Source organism: Procambarus clarkii, chromosome 7 (genome assembly GCF_040958095.1).
Source record: "Procambarus clarkii isolate CNS0578487 chromosome 7, FALCON_Pclarkii_2.0, whole genome shotgun sequence".
NCBI classification, from domain to species: Eukaryota; Metazoa; Arthropoda; class Malacostraca; order Decapoda; family Cambaridae; genus Procambarus; species Procambarus clarkii.
This window is the reverse complement of record NC_091156.1, coordinates 9,671,174-9,684,553: the sequence shown is the minus strand read 5'-3', so window position 1 is coordinate 9,684,553 and position 13,380 is coordinate 9,671,174. Positions and strand designations below refer to the sequence as shown.

At 38.9% G+C, this 13,380-nt stretch overlaps 1 protein-coding gene across 11 annotated transcripts in view; it reads left to right on the top strand.

The window, feature by feature from the left end:
- Positions 1 to 3,115: 3,115 nt before the first annotated feature.
- The window catches only part of Opa1 (Opa1 mitochondrial dynamin like GTPase), a 32,233-nt gene continuing 21,968 nt past the window's right edge, over positions 3,116 to 13,380 (top strand). For 4 of the 11 annotated variants that reach the window (XM_069312618.1, XM_069312589.1, XM_069312604.1 and 1 more), the window contains exons 1-6: positions 3,319 to 3,367; positions 6,005 to 6,083; positions 7,678 to 7,881; positions 9,818 to 9,962; positions 12,042 to 12,170; positions 12,704 to 12,757. In XM_069312618.1, coding sequence (XP_069168719.1) covers positions 3,333 to 3,367; positions 6,005 to 6,083; positions 7,678 to 7,881; positions 9,818 to 9,962; positions 12,042 to 12,170; positions 12,704 to 12,757 — 646 coding nt within the window. In that variant the 5' untranslated portion in view covers positions 3,319 to 3,332. Of the gene's footprint in view, positions 3,235 to 3,318; positions 3,368 to 6,004; positions 6,084 to 7,677; positions 7,882 to 9,817; positions 9,963 to 12,041; positions 12,171 to 12,703; positions 12,758 to 13,380 lie in introns of those variants that run through there. The other 7 variants (XM_069312624.1, XM_069312594.1, XM_045747325.2 and 4 more) reach the window with 6 other exon arrangements.

Sequence of the window (13,380 nt, the reverse complement as noted above, 5' to 3'; positions counted from 1 at the left end):
CGCTACGGGTCATCGACGACGAGGAAGCAGCGGTGGTGTGAGCAGCGTCGCTCCCGTGTAGGTAAGGCTGATAAGTTTTTTTTTTTTCTATATATATCTGAGCAGTTGGGAGGTACGCATGAATGTATAGTCTACCTCCACCTACAATGCTTAATGCATTATACATTTGCTCGCTATTATAACATTGAGTTTTGTAATGTTTCGAGGGTCATTGTTTCCGTATTTTTTTTTCATCCGGGTTCTGTAGTATTCAAATGTTTGTATTCCACTAATGCTAAATAGTCTGTCCTCTCTCGGATATTGTGGAAGATTTTGAGGATCATGATTTGGCAACATTATATAGGTAGGATATTATGTAGAATACACTTCCCCAGTGTTAAACTACTCCGTCGGCAGGCTAAGCTCGTTAACGCGGCGGTCGTCTCTCCCACATCCCAAGACGCAATTATTGTCGACTTTCATGTACTGTGTATTAAAAATAGTTTTTATCGAGTATGAATTAATTTTATATTCTATAATTAATTAGGGGTATAGTAGGTTCGGTATTTAGGTTCTGTTGGCAATTATTTTCATTTGAAGTATATGGAGGGTGAAGCATTTACAGTTGCCTGTCCTCAGGCCAGGCTCCCCTACACCGCCGCCCAACCCAAAGCCGCATTCGTCAATTTTATCGCTGTGTATTCTGAATTATTCTCGCGTATAAGGTAATATTATTTCATAGTTAATAGCTAACAACAAAGTTTAGTGACAAGCGACAGTCCAATGTACAAATACTGCAATAGTTTAGTTTAGTTTAGTTCATTTATTATGCACCCCATACCCATCTTGTGGGCGGTAGTGGAAATTAAGGGTTACAGAGGCACACATAATGGGCTCAGGGACTGAACCCCACAATTCATTTAGCTAAGCAAGTTACAAAATTTAGTAAAAGTCGTCACATCATAAATGTTTTTTTTTTTTTTTTTTTTTTTAGGGATATTCCAGCGCGGGCCCTAAGCCTCTGGCTGGTCCACTAAGTGTTGCTTGTTTCTGTTTTACTTGGGGAGAGGGTTCGAGATCGACCACAAGTACAGTTTCTAAATCAAGCAACTGACATATGTGGAGAGCTGGTGTCACAATTGATATGTTTGTCCTGCATACCTTTGACGAGCCGGCGGCTCGTCAAAGGTCCCCCCCCCCCATTTGTCCTGATGATCTTTTCCAGCTGTATTTTAAAACCCAGCAGAGGTTTAGTGTTTACAGCTTCGGCGGGTAGGCAGTTCCATGGGTTTACAACCCTATGGGTGAAAACCCATCTCCTGTTTCCTGTTCAACATTCTGGCTTGTTGAGTGTGAACACGTTGCTCCTTGTTCGTGTAACATCTGACCTTTTGAAGACATTTGCCTGATCGACATCCTCCAAAATGTTTGCAGTGTTAGCCCTGTGGCCCTCAACCGTTCCTGACACAACAGATGACTTAGCTCTGGTATGATTTTTGTCGTAAGACATAGCTCCATAGCTCTGGTAAGACATGACTCCAGAGCAACTATGTCTTTCTGAAGATGAGGTCTCCATGCCTGGATGCAATAATTCATGTGGGGGGCGCACCAGCTATAGTCTAAGTAGACCTAGGGGTGCGGTTACACAACTGGTCGGGCTCCAGTTAAACAACTGGTCGGACTCCGGTTAAATAACTGGTCGGGCTCCGGGGGTGTCACTTGGGCTATGGGTTGTGCATGGTCGGGCTTCGGTTCGTTCATGGTTGTGCTTCAGCGGTTGTTTGTGTACTAGTGCTCCAGGTTTGTTTGCTAAGGCTCTGTTTATATGTTTGCTAGAAATCTAAGTTTCTTTTTTGTATATAGTTCAATTGTTTGCTATGGGTCAATAGTTGGTGTCTAGGGCAAGTGGAGGGTTTTAGGTAGGGCTAAGGGGATTTGGTTGGTCGAGCTAGGAATGGAGCATGGTTGTGCTCTGGGACTGTTTATCTTTGTGGGGGTTGGATGAGATGTATACTTGCTAGGCTTAAGGTTACACAACTGGTCGGGGTCCGGTTACACAACTGGTCAAGCTTCGGTTACACAACTGGTCGGGCTCCGGTTAAATAACTGGTCGGGCTCCGGGGGTGTCACTTCGGCTATGGGTTGTGCATGGTCGGACTTCGGTTCGTGCATGGTTGTGATCCAGAGGTTGTTTGTTTGGTTCGTTCAAGCTAGGCTTGTGGTTGGACATCTGGTCGGGCGCCGGTTACTCAACTTGTCGGGTTCCGATTACATAACTCCAGGGGTGTGACTTGTTGGGCTTTGGGTTTTGCATGGTTGTGCTCACGTTCGTACATGGTTGTGCTCCAGTGGTTGTTTGTGTACTAGTGCTCCAGGTTTGTTTGCTAAGGCTATATTTATATGTTTGCTAGAAATTCGGGTTTCGTTTTTTGTATATAGTTCAGTTGTTTGCAATAGCTCCTTAGTTGGTTTATAGGGCAAGTGGAGGGTTTTAGGTATGGCTAAGGGGATTTTTGTTTGCTCAAGCTAGGAATGCAGTTTGGTTGTGCTTTGAGACTGTTTAGCTTGGTGGGGGTTGGATGAGATATATACTTGCTAGGCTTACGGTTGCACAACTGGTCGGGGTCTGGTTACACAACTGGTCGGGGTCTGGTTACACAACTGGTCGGGGTCTGGTTACACAACTGGTCAAGCTTCGGTTACACAACTGGTCGGGCTCCGGTTAAATAACTGGTCGGGCTCCGGTAAAATAACTGGTCGGGCTCCGGTTAAATAACTGGTCGGGCTCCGGGGGTGTCACTTGGGCTATGGGTTGTGCATGGTCGGGCTTCGGTTCGTGCATGGTTGTGCTTCAGCGGTTGTTTGTGTACTAGTGCTCCAGGTTTGTTTGCTAAGGCTCTGTTTATGTTTGCTGGAAATCAGGGTTTCTTTTTTTGTATGTGTGTGTGTGTGTGTGTGTGTGTGTGTGTGTGTGTGTGTGCACGCAGAAATAATATGAATAAAACAATTAACATTGTGTAGCGTACTCTATATATCAAAATATATTACTTTGAAACCCGTATCAGTCACTCGACAAAAAATTGGGCTACTCGTATCACAAATTCGCTACTTTTTGACCGTCAGCTCGCTACTTTCAGCAATTTGTATCTGGCAACCCTGTCTGGTGCGCCTGTGTGAGACTTGAGATCAATTGTCGGCGAATGTTTACTGTCATTTTTAGTGTATTATGTTTAAATTGATGAAAGGGAGGTTTGGGTGAGTACATATAGCATTTTCCTGGGCGTTTGGGCTAAAATATTGTACGAGTGGGAGGCTGAATCAGTATAGGCCGGGTGTGAACTGGGCGTCAACAAATGCATCACAGTGCTAAGCAAAAGTTGCCGGCCAAGTAAACAATTCTTGTTTGATGAACACGGGCTGTTGCTTTGTTGTTTGTATGGTTTGGTGTTTTCTCTTAAGCTACGAATTAGTAGAAGTTGTTGGAAGAATTGACATTGGAATTTGGGCTGTGCTTGAGTCAAGTACTGTGTCTTGGTATCTGATGGTCGAGTCACTGCTTATCAGTGGTGCTGTACATAGCCCTCATAGCTGTCCATAGCTCTTACAGCTGTATGTAGCCCTCATAGCTGTACATAGCCCTCATTGCTGTACATAGCCCTCATAGCTGTACATAGCTCTTACAGCTGTATGTAGCCCTCATAGCTGTACATAGCCCTCATAGCTGTACATAGCCCTCATAGCTGTACATAGCCCTCATAGCTGTACATAGCCCTTATAGCTGTACATAGCTTCTCTGTTTATCATACAGTATTTGCTTCTGGAGCTGAATTGAAATGGCTTCCCATCAATATTTTGTACTTGGGCTAGTGATCATATCCCCTCAAGTCATTGCCTCTACTCGTGCTAGATTGTTTCATGAGCAAAAACCTTCAAGTACCACACCAGAGGAAAAAAAAAGAGAAATTAGGCTTCTCTGTTAGTATCGGCCAATCGGCTTGATGGGGATCTGGTTAAATCATACATAAGTGTTTATCAGTTACCATGGGGAGGGAGGTCTAGCTCTTTATGCCCTATCTAGCCTTGTTGTACCTGTTGTATTATAGCCTAGCTATTCTGATGTCCAAAATATATGTCGTACCTGTCGTAGTTGTGGATGGAGGTGGCTTCCACAACTTCTCAGTGCATTCCACTCATTGACCTGTACAGGTTACGAGTACTTTCCTCATATTTCGTCAACTTGTTTGTGTTTCCAGCTTCTAATTAAGTCCTCTTTGTCCACCCTCTATTCCCATCAGTATTTTGTGGTCATATTCTCTATTTCTTCGGTACCCTAAGATTGCGAGGTCCATTTCCTTCAGGTTGACCTCAGTTTAACCCTCTTAGCTCTGGCATTAATGTCTGACAGCCGAGTGGACAGCGCTTCAGATTCGTAGACCTGAGGTTCCGGGTTCGATTCCCGGTGTAGGTGGAGACAAATGGGCAAAAAGTTTCTTTCACCCTGATGCACCTGTTCATCTAGCAGTAAATAGGTACCTGGGAGTTAGACAGCTGCTACGGGCTACTTCCTGGGGGTGTGTAACAAAAAGGAGGACTGGTTGAGGACCGGGCTGCGGGGACGCTAAGCCCCGAAATCATCTCAAGATAATCTAGTTGAAAACATTTGCAATTTTAACATTTTAGTTTTAAGCTTTATAAAGTATGGGTTCCAGGCTGGTGCTCCATATTCCAGTATTGGTTTAACAAAAACTGTGTAGATTGCCTTGAATGCACCCTGATTTAAGTTTTTAAACAACAATCTATTATTTGCCAGCATCCCATATGCTGTCAATGTCACCTTGCCTTGTGAGTCTCTGGTGTTGGTGTTAGAATTATATCCACTCCCAAATCTCTCTCTCTGATTCCTATAGCTGCCTTCAATTTATGGTGTAGATGCCTTAGTTCACAGAAGACTTTGCACACTTGCATATTGGAGGAACCCTTTCGTGTATGTATGTGTGTATACTCACCTAGTTGTGCTTACAGGGTTGAGCTTCAGATCTTTAGTCCTGTCTCAACTGTCAATTAACTAGTATACAGGTTTCTGAGCCTATTGGGCTTTATTGTATCTACATTTCAAACTATGCATGAAATCTATCTTCACCACATCACTTCCTAGTGCATTCCATTTAACTAATCTCACACTGATAAAAATTCTTTGTTTCTGTGACTCATTTGAGCATTAAGCTTCCTCCTATGTCTCCTTGTATAAGACATAAGCAATCAGAAAATAATTCTTACTACCCTTGAACAAAAGCTGTTACGTTATGTCCTTGCCCGTTGCCTAGCAGTTGAGATTCTGTCCTTCAGATCAGGTAGGATCTTACCTTAGGGACAAAAGCCTTTCTAGCTCAGAAAGTTTTTTTTTTATTAGAAACACTCGAGGCCTATTTTGTACAGGAAAGTTACCCCTGGATAAAGCAGAGAGCTAGTCAGATTACTTGGGCAACTGTTTTATATTATATCCTAATAATTCCTTAAACTTATGGTTTCTTTCATGTAAAAAATTACAACTCATCCTCCTGTTTAGGGTAGTACCTGTTGTGACAATCATCAATCGTGAGAATTCGTACATTCCTAGCTTTTAGATAGTAGTACTGTTTACTGATTAGTAAGGAATTATTTTAAAATAAATGAAGCTAAAACACAAACCTAAATATTCCTAAGCCTAGTATAGCACACATATGTACTATATTAGGCCTCAGATATTGTGTATTTGGCCTAGGAAGGTTAGGTTAGTTTACTTTGTCAAGCAATACAAGTAAAAAATAGTTTTCCAGTTTGTCCAACTCAATAGTTTAGATTTCTATATTCTAATTTCGTTGTACCTGTACGTTAGTACATATGCTATGGTTGTCATTGTTACTATAGGTACTGTACTACCAAAACAGGACGGGCTGAAAGTATGTAAATTATAATTTTTTTTATTTATTTATCTTTTTTTTTTTTTTTTTTTGAGGAAAGGCTATATGATACCTGCTGTTTTCAGATATGCAGTTCGAGTTGTTGGAGTAAGTCAGGCAAGATGGGCCAGACAAAAGCTCTGCCTTCAAAAAGATCGAGAACAAGTAAGAGGCTTAAATTTTGTTTTAATTTTATTAGTATCCAAATTGTTGGGAGGTTAAATATAAAAGTCTGCTTATTCAATAAATGTACTTTGTGGTACAGTATTTATACTTTGTTACCATACATTCTCTCACTTTGCTCTCCCACTATGCCATAATTTGTCTCCTTGTTTCTGAATCGGACCCTTTGGTTGCTCCCTGATGTACAGTATTTGACTACCTCGCTGAGACAAAGAGCCTCGAAACTTCCTTGATGCCAGTGAGAGAAGGGGAAACAATGGAACTTATTTCAATCCAAAGTGAATGCTAGGAAGAACTTCTATTTATAAATCAAAATCCTCCCTCAAGTGATACTTGGACATACAGGGATGGCCAAGTCTGACTCTGCTAACCACTAATTGACCCACCAGTAATTATAATATAATCTTAGTCCACATTGTGATAGCACCCTTCTTTTAACAATAATTTTAACAATGTCTCATGGAGCAGGACAGTATAGTTTATACCTCAAATTTTGCCTGGTGCTTCTACTTCACACATGGCTGCTTCTGTTGAAATTTCTTCTAGTTAAATTTAATGTATCCTTGAAGCTGTGGTCTCTGCATAGTTAGCTTAAGTGTTTGCTTTACATGGCACAGTTATCTAGTCATTTGTGTCTGTATTTATTGTGACTTGTTAGTTTTCCCTCATACGGTAGTTACATATATACAGTATTACGTTATATTTCATTTTCCATTATGGTAATTTCCATAAATAAATGCTAAGGTATTTCATTGAATGTGAGGTATGCCACTTTCATGAATTTTTTTACTAATCTTCCCCAAGTATCCCCAAATGAAACTTATACCAAATATAGAATGCATTTAATTGTACAACATTTTCTCCCCAGAAAATTGAAGACACCCTTTTTTATATATGTATTCAAGCTCAAAGGTTATGTCATGTGATCTTGAACTAAAAATAATTAAATATTTAATGTAAAACTATTTTTAATTAGAAGACTGCTTCCTTAGCTTCAGAACAGGCACAAGGTGAAAATTCTACCTCAATTGAAGCAAAGTTCTGAATTTTTTTTTGGGTGAACGTGTAAGCCAAAATTTTATTTTCATCGCATTGGCAACCCTGCTGTATGAATATCATGCATCATTGAGTGCTAAAATCTTGCAGATGTAACTTACTTTCAAGGCTTCTTTTATTGTAACAAATTTTATGAGAATCTGAGATAGATGGAAAAGTCCACATTTTTTGATAATTTGACATGGAATTAACCTCAAGGGGGAGTATCCTTCAAATGTTGTTATATGTAATGTTGCCTTTAATACAATAATTATGCAATACAAATACAGCACAGAATTCTTTTTCAGCCATGTTTGAATGTGAGCCATTAAAATTTTATGAATGTGTCTTGGTAACAAGTACAGGACTGCACAGCATTAGGAGCATAAGTGCAGTTTTAACCAATTCATTGTTTATGCCATTTGCAATTTTAGTAATTCTTTCTCATTAGCCTTTTCCTTAGATTTCAGACTTAAAAGTATTTCTTACTCTGTCTTCAGTATTTTCAAGTCAAATATCATTTATTTTGTGTATTTTACAGGCAAGAACAGTTATTGTCCCAGTTTTACGGCAGTACTCATCACTTCGCCATTTACAAAGAGATCTGCTAAAGTATCCAGGTCCAAATTATGGCATACCATCCCGAGGGATAGGCATGATTGTTGCCAGGGTGTTACGTGGAGCTCTCAAGATACGCTATCTATTGCTTGGTGGAAGCCTTGCAGGTGGCAGTGCCTTGGCGAAGGTAAATTATTTTATATCTAATGCAACAATTAGTAATATATTATACATTAGTTTATAATTTATTAACCATTGCTAGCATGTTAATGTTATCCCATTTTGTAAATATATTAAATAATTTTGTCCAAAAGAATTGCTGAAGATGACAGCTTAAGTTTTGTAAATCTTAAAAATATTTATTATGAGAATGAAACATCCATCAATGGTTCATTTTTTATGTATAACAAATAATTTCTCTATTACTAGTTAATTTTTATTAAATGTATCTAATGTTTATAATACTGTAATTAAGTGCAGTAGAGTAATGCTGTATATTTAACATTCACGAGTGCAGCATATTCTCGGATTCATAATTTACAGTATCTTGTTATTTTTGGTGGAGCTTGTGTGCCTCTTTCCCTGGAATAATATAGATTATATATAATCCAGCTTCATCTTGATGAACATTAGGAATGGTTGTCCTCGTTTTCTTCTTTTTTTGTGTAAATACAGTAGACCCTCAATACGTACTGTATGTATGGGTAATACATTCTGAACACCAGTTTTCTAGAATACTACTTGTCAATTTACCTTTAAGTGTGTGAAAAAATGGGTAATCAAGAAACACACATACTACAGTATTAGGAGAATAGAGTAAAGAATGAAAATGATTAGTAGTCTGTTCAATCAGGCTGTTAGATGCTGCTACTCACATTCTGACTCAACATCACAGTCTGGTTGATCAGGTATCCATTATAAGAGTTTATAAAGTTTTGTTTGAATACAGCACCTTATGTATAGAGTGAGTGTTGAAAAGTCTTTGGACTTTAATAATGTATTATAATTTTCTCCTAGTGTACCTATTGCACCTCTGCTTTCCAGTAGGGCTATTTTGCACTTCCTGCCATGCCTCCTGACATTATAAGGAGTTTTCATATGCAGATTTGGGCCAGTCTCTCTCATATTTTCTAAGTGTAAATTATTATGTACAGTATCTCTTGTCTGCACTCTAGAAAATATAGATTTAGAGATTTTAAGTGGTCCTAATCATTTAGTTTTTTATTGAATGAGTCAGGCAGTAAAAGATCTCTGCAATGTTATTACTTTTTTTTCTATAGTGTGATTTGACTGTATTTTATCTATGGTTTCAGTTTTGATATTTTTTATTTTATTATAGCGCAGGAGTTGGAAGTTGTCTTCATTAATTATATTTTCTGTGGTCCACTGAAAGACTTGATTTATATCAGTTTGGAGTTATGTTGTCTGCTCATGAATATCCTAGTATCATTTGTAGAGGATATGATATAATACTGTAGTTTCTGTCCTTTTCTGTTTGGTATGAGCATATACATAATTAATAAAAAGGTTTGTAGAACTGAAGCATTTCTGACATCAGAGCAACTTGGAAGCTGTCTAGTCCAAATGACTTGTATTTTTTCAAGTTCATAAGGGTGGAAAGTCCTTGTTCACAAAGGTTGGTTGTTGCAGAAGGCAGCAGCATTTTTGTCACTTCCACATGTGCAATTTTAAAAGCCTTTGCTATTTTTGACATCCAAAAAGATGAGATTTGTCTTCTGAAATTCCATGTGTGCTTCACTGTTGGAGTGAAGTTCAGTAAGTGCATCTGCCAGTCCTTCACCCAGCACATCAGCTAGTTTACAGTTGAAGGGATTTATGACACAACTGACAATGCTGTATATGAATCAAGCTCTGGAAAGTAGACAGAGAATTGCTTTTTGAGTCTGGTCAGATGCCTTGAAACTGGCTCCTTGATGTCACAGAGTTGACACCAAGAACAAAAAAGTTGAGATTAAGTTTGCACATAAAGATTTTATGTAACTAGAATCATTCTGAAAATTAACTTGATAAAAAATATAACATGTATAGTAGCATGTAGTATTTCAATGTAACATGGAAGGTACTTAATATTATTTTTAATTTGTTTTACCAAACTCTGTCAGACTTACGAGAAGTGGAAAGAGGCCTTACCGGATACAAAATTTTTGGAGGGCATCTTGCCGTCACAGGAAGATCTCGATTCTATCAGAAGTTCTCTAATAACATACAGAGACAAGATCAAGGATGCTGTTCCAGCGTTTACCTTAGGTAATTGTTTTGGTAATATTATAGTTTAACTTATAAAATTACCAGAATGTGGGTTTCTATGCAATTAAAATAGTTGTGTAATTTCCCATACTAAATACCGTATATGCAACGATGATTATAAGGTTTAAATTGCATTTATGTGCCTAGGGAAAACATTTGACAAAGTTAATGACACAATGAGTGATTCGATATTAATAATGCCAGGATTGTCTGATGTTTTCCATAGTGGGCATGAAAGGTATACTGTATTGGAATTTTTTTTTAAATTAGCACATGATACAAATAAATGGGGTAGCTAAAATTTGATGGATGAAGTTCATTTAGTTGAGGTTGAAAAGATTAGTTTCTTTCATTCATTTGCAGAACAGAAGACTGTTAAAAGTAAATGTGGTCAAAATCAGATTACTGGATTTGTGTTGGAAAGGGAAACATTTTGTTTGAAATAGAAATATTTGAAGATGCCCTAGAAGAGATTATTCAGTTTAAATTCCTGAAACCTGGAATATGAAAAAAGTAATAATTTGTGAAGTTATTGTAATTACAGTATAAAGAATAACTCCCTGGTTGTTTGGGATGGTAAAATAGGAAGACATGAAGCTGGAGTTCTGCATGGAGGAATTGTAGTCAGTGTGTAACATGGTGGGCATCACAGGAGAGTAGGAGGTGGTGGGTATCACAGGAGTAGATGGTGGGTATCTCATATGTGTAGGTGGTGGTGGGTATCAGCAGTGAGTAGGTGGTGGTGGAGTATTACAGGAGAGTAGGTGGTAGGGGTTATCAAAGGAGAGTAGGAGGTGGCTGGTATTACAGGAGAGTAGGTTGTGGTGGGTATCGGCAGTGAGTAGGTGGTGGTGGAGTATTACAGGAGAGTAGGTGGTAGGGGGTATTAAAGGAGAGTAGGAGGTGACGGGTATTACAGGAGAGTAGGTGGTGGTGGGTATCGGCAGTGAGTAGGTGGTGGTGGAGTATTACAGGAGAGTAGGTGGTAGGGGGTATCAAAGGAGAGTAGGAGGTGGCGGGTATTACAGGAGAGTAGGTGGTGGTGGGTATCGGCAGTGAGTAGGTGGTGGTGGAGTATTACAGGAGAGTAGGTGGTAGGGGGTATCAAAGGAGAGTAGGAGGTGGTGGGTATTACACGAGAGTAGGTGGTGGTAGGGTATTACAGGAGAGTAGGTGGTAGGGGGTATCAAAGGAGAGTAGGAGGTGGTGGGTATTACAGGAGAGTAGGTGGTAGGGGGTATTAAAGGAGAGTAGGAGGTGGTGGGTATTACAGGAGAGTAGGAGGTGGTGGGTATTACAGGAGAGTAGGTGGTAGGGGGTATCAAAGGAGAGTAGGAGGTGGTGGGTATTACAGGAGAGTAGGTGGTAGGGGGTATTAAAGGAGAGTAGGAGGTGGTGGGTATTACAGGAGAGTAGGAGGTGGTGGGTATTACAGGAGAGTAGGAGGTGGTGGGGTATTACAGGAGAGTAGGTGGTAGGGGGTATCAAAGGAGAGTAGGAGGTGGTGGGGTATTACAGGAGAGTAGGTGGTAGGGGGTATCAAAGGAGAGTAGGAGGTGGTGGGGTATTACAGGAGAGTAGGTGGTAGGGGGTATCAAAGGAGAGTAGGAGGTGGTGGATATTACAGGAGAGTAGGTGGTGGTGGGGTATTACAGGAGAGTAGGTGGTAGGGGGTATCAAAGGAGAGTAGGAGGTGGTGGGTATCACAGGAGAGTAGGTGGTGGTGGGTATCATGGGCTTGGCAGAAGTAGACACAGATACAAGTGGAGAATTCTTTACTGAATTTTGTTGAGAAAGATATGTTTGGTTTTGGCCATTGTCTTCGAATAAGTTGTGTAAATACACATGTACATGAAGTGTTGCCAGTGGAAAGGGACATGAAGCTACAATAGGTGGTGGATAGGAAACCTGTTTTTGAATATGAAATACTGTAAAACATTTATTGGTATTGGTAAAAATGTTTAGGAGATATTTGTTTCGTGTAATTTTCAGGTCATCTTTGTAGTAGAAATTAACATTAGTGCAATTGTTAATTTCTGAGTTAAAGTTAATTGTTTAAAGTAATCTGAATACTTGCAGATCCTAAACTGAAAGAGCTTGGAGAATCCCATTATGACCAATTAGTGGTGTGGTTCAAGGAGCGTTTGGATGATGCCGTCAGAGCTGCAGAGGAGGAGAAATCGGAAAACTCTGTGGTTTTCCCAGATGGTAAGGAAGCTTGTGATATATATATGTTCTAATAAGTCTTGTTACTTATTTAGTTATAATCTTTGTAAATCTCAATATTTTATTGTCTGTATAGATATAATTTATTCAGAATATTTAGTGTAAAGTTGCTGGGTTTTGGCCACTTAAAATTAATGGCATTTCAAGTGTAGTAAAATTAATGTTTATATTTTTATCATACTAAATATGATTACTACCTTTATTACAGCCTCTGTTATAACTAATCCATGGGTGTCTTGTATTTCCATAAATTTGTTAATCATTTGAGCATTATCCTAAAAAATATATATACAGTATGTTCTTGAGCCAATCAGTATAATATATTGAAATGTAAATGTTGTAAAAAGAACAGTAAGTGTAATATAGTATAGAGTGATGGTTGTTATGTGGAACAGTTATACCCGTTCTCATTTGCAACTTCTGCTTGCTAACGTGAATTTTAGAGTGCAGTCGACCCCACAGTCACATTCATTTTGCCATTCACCTTTACATTTTGTTTTCGTTTCCCCCCCCAGGCGAGATCCTAACCCTGTCCAGGGTGGCACAATCCCTCACGCCATTGGTGAAAGGTGTGTAGAATACAAGATGGTGGCATTCATTTGGCTACTACATGAAAGTATTGGCTATAGTTTTATAATTGGATGCCACATTAAAGCATTGGCTGGTATTCTAGGAAAGGGATTAACATGATGTAATGTTTCATACACCCTGCAAATTGAGAATGATCCATAGAAGTAGAATACTAATTTAGGGTTTAGATATTTAAAGATCTAACACGAGTCATACAGTAAAATGCAAGTCCCTTCCCTCAGAACACCAAAGCTCTTTACGGTTAACAGTGTCTTGTGTGCTCTCGGTTTTCAAAGGTGCCAAGAAAATGGTTTGTATTTTTTAAATTATTAATTGACTTCCAATGATCCTTTTATTCTTACTATTTGCTGGTTATGGAGTAAGGATAAAGTGATTCTATTTAATGGTTGTACATCTGCTTGTTATATATTTTCTATAGACTCGTCTAAAACCATATTCTTGGTAGCATAAATTAACATTGGAGAAAATATAATCAAAATGTAAATTAGCAAAAATTTGTATTTATTATGGTGCTTCCAAAATCTTGCATTCTGCACACTATCATGCATATTAGTATTTTATTTTAACATTGTTGCTAGCTGTGATATATAGTACTTAATTT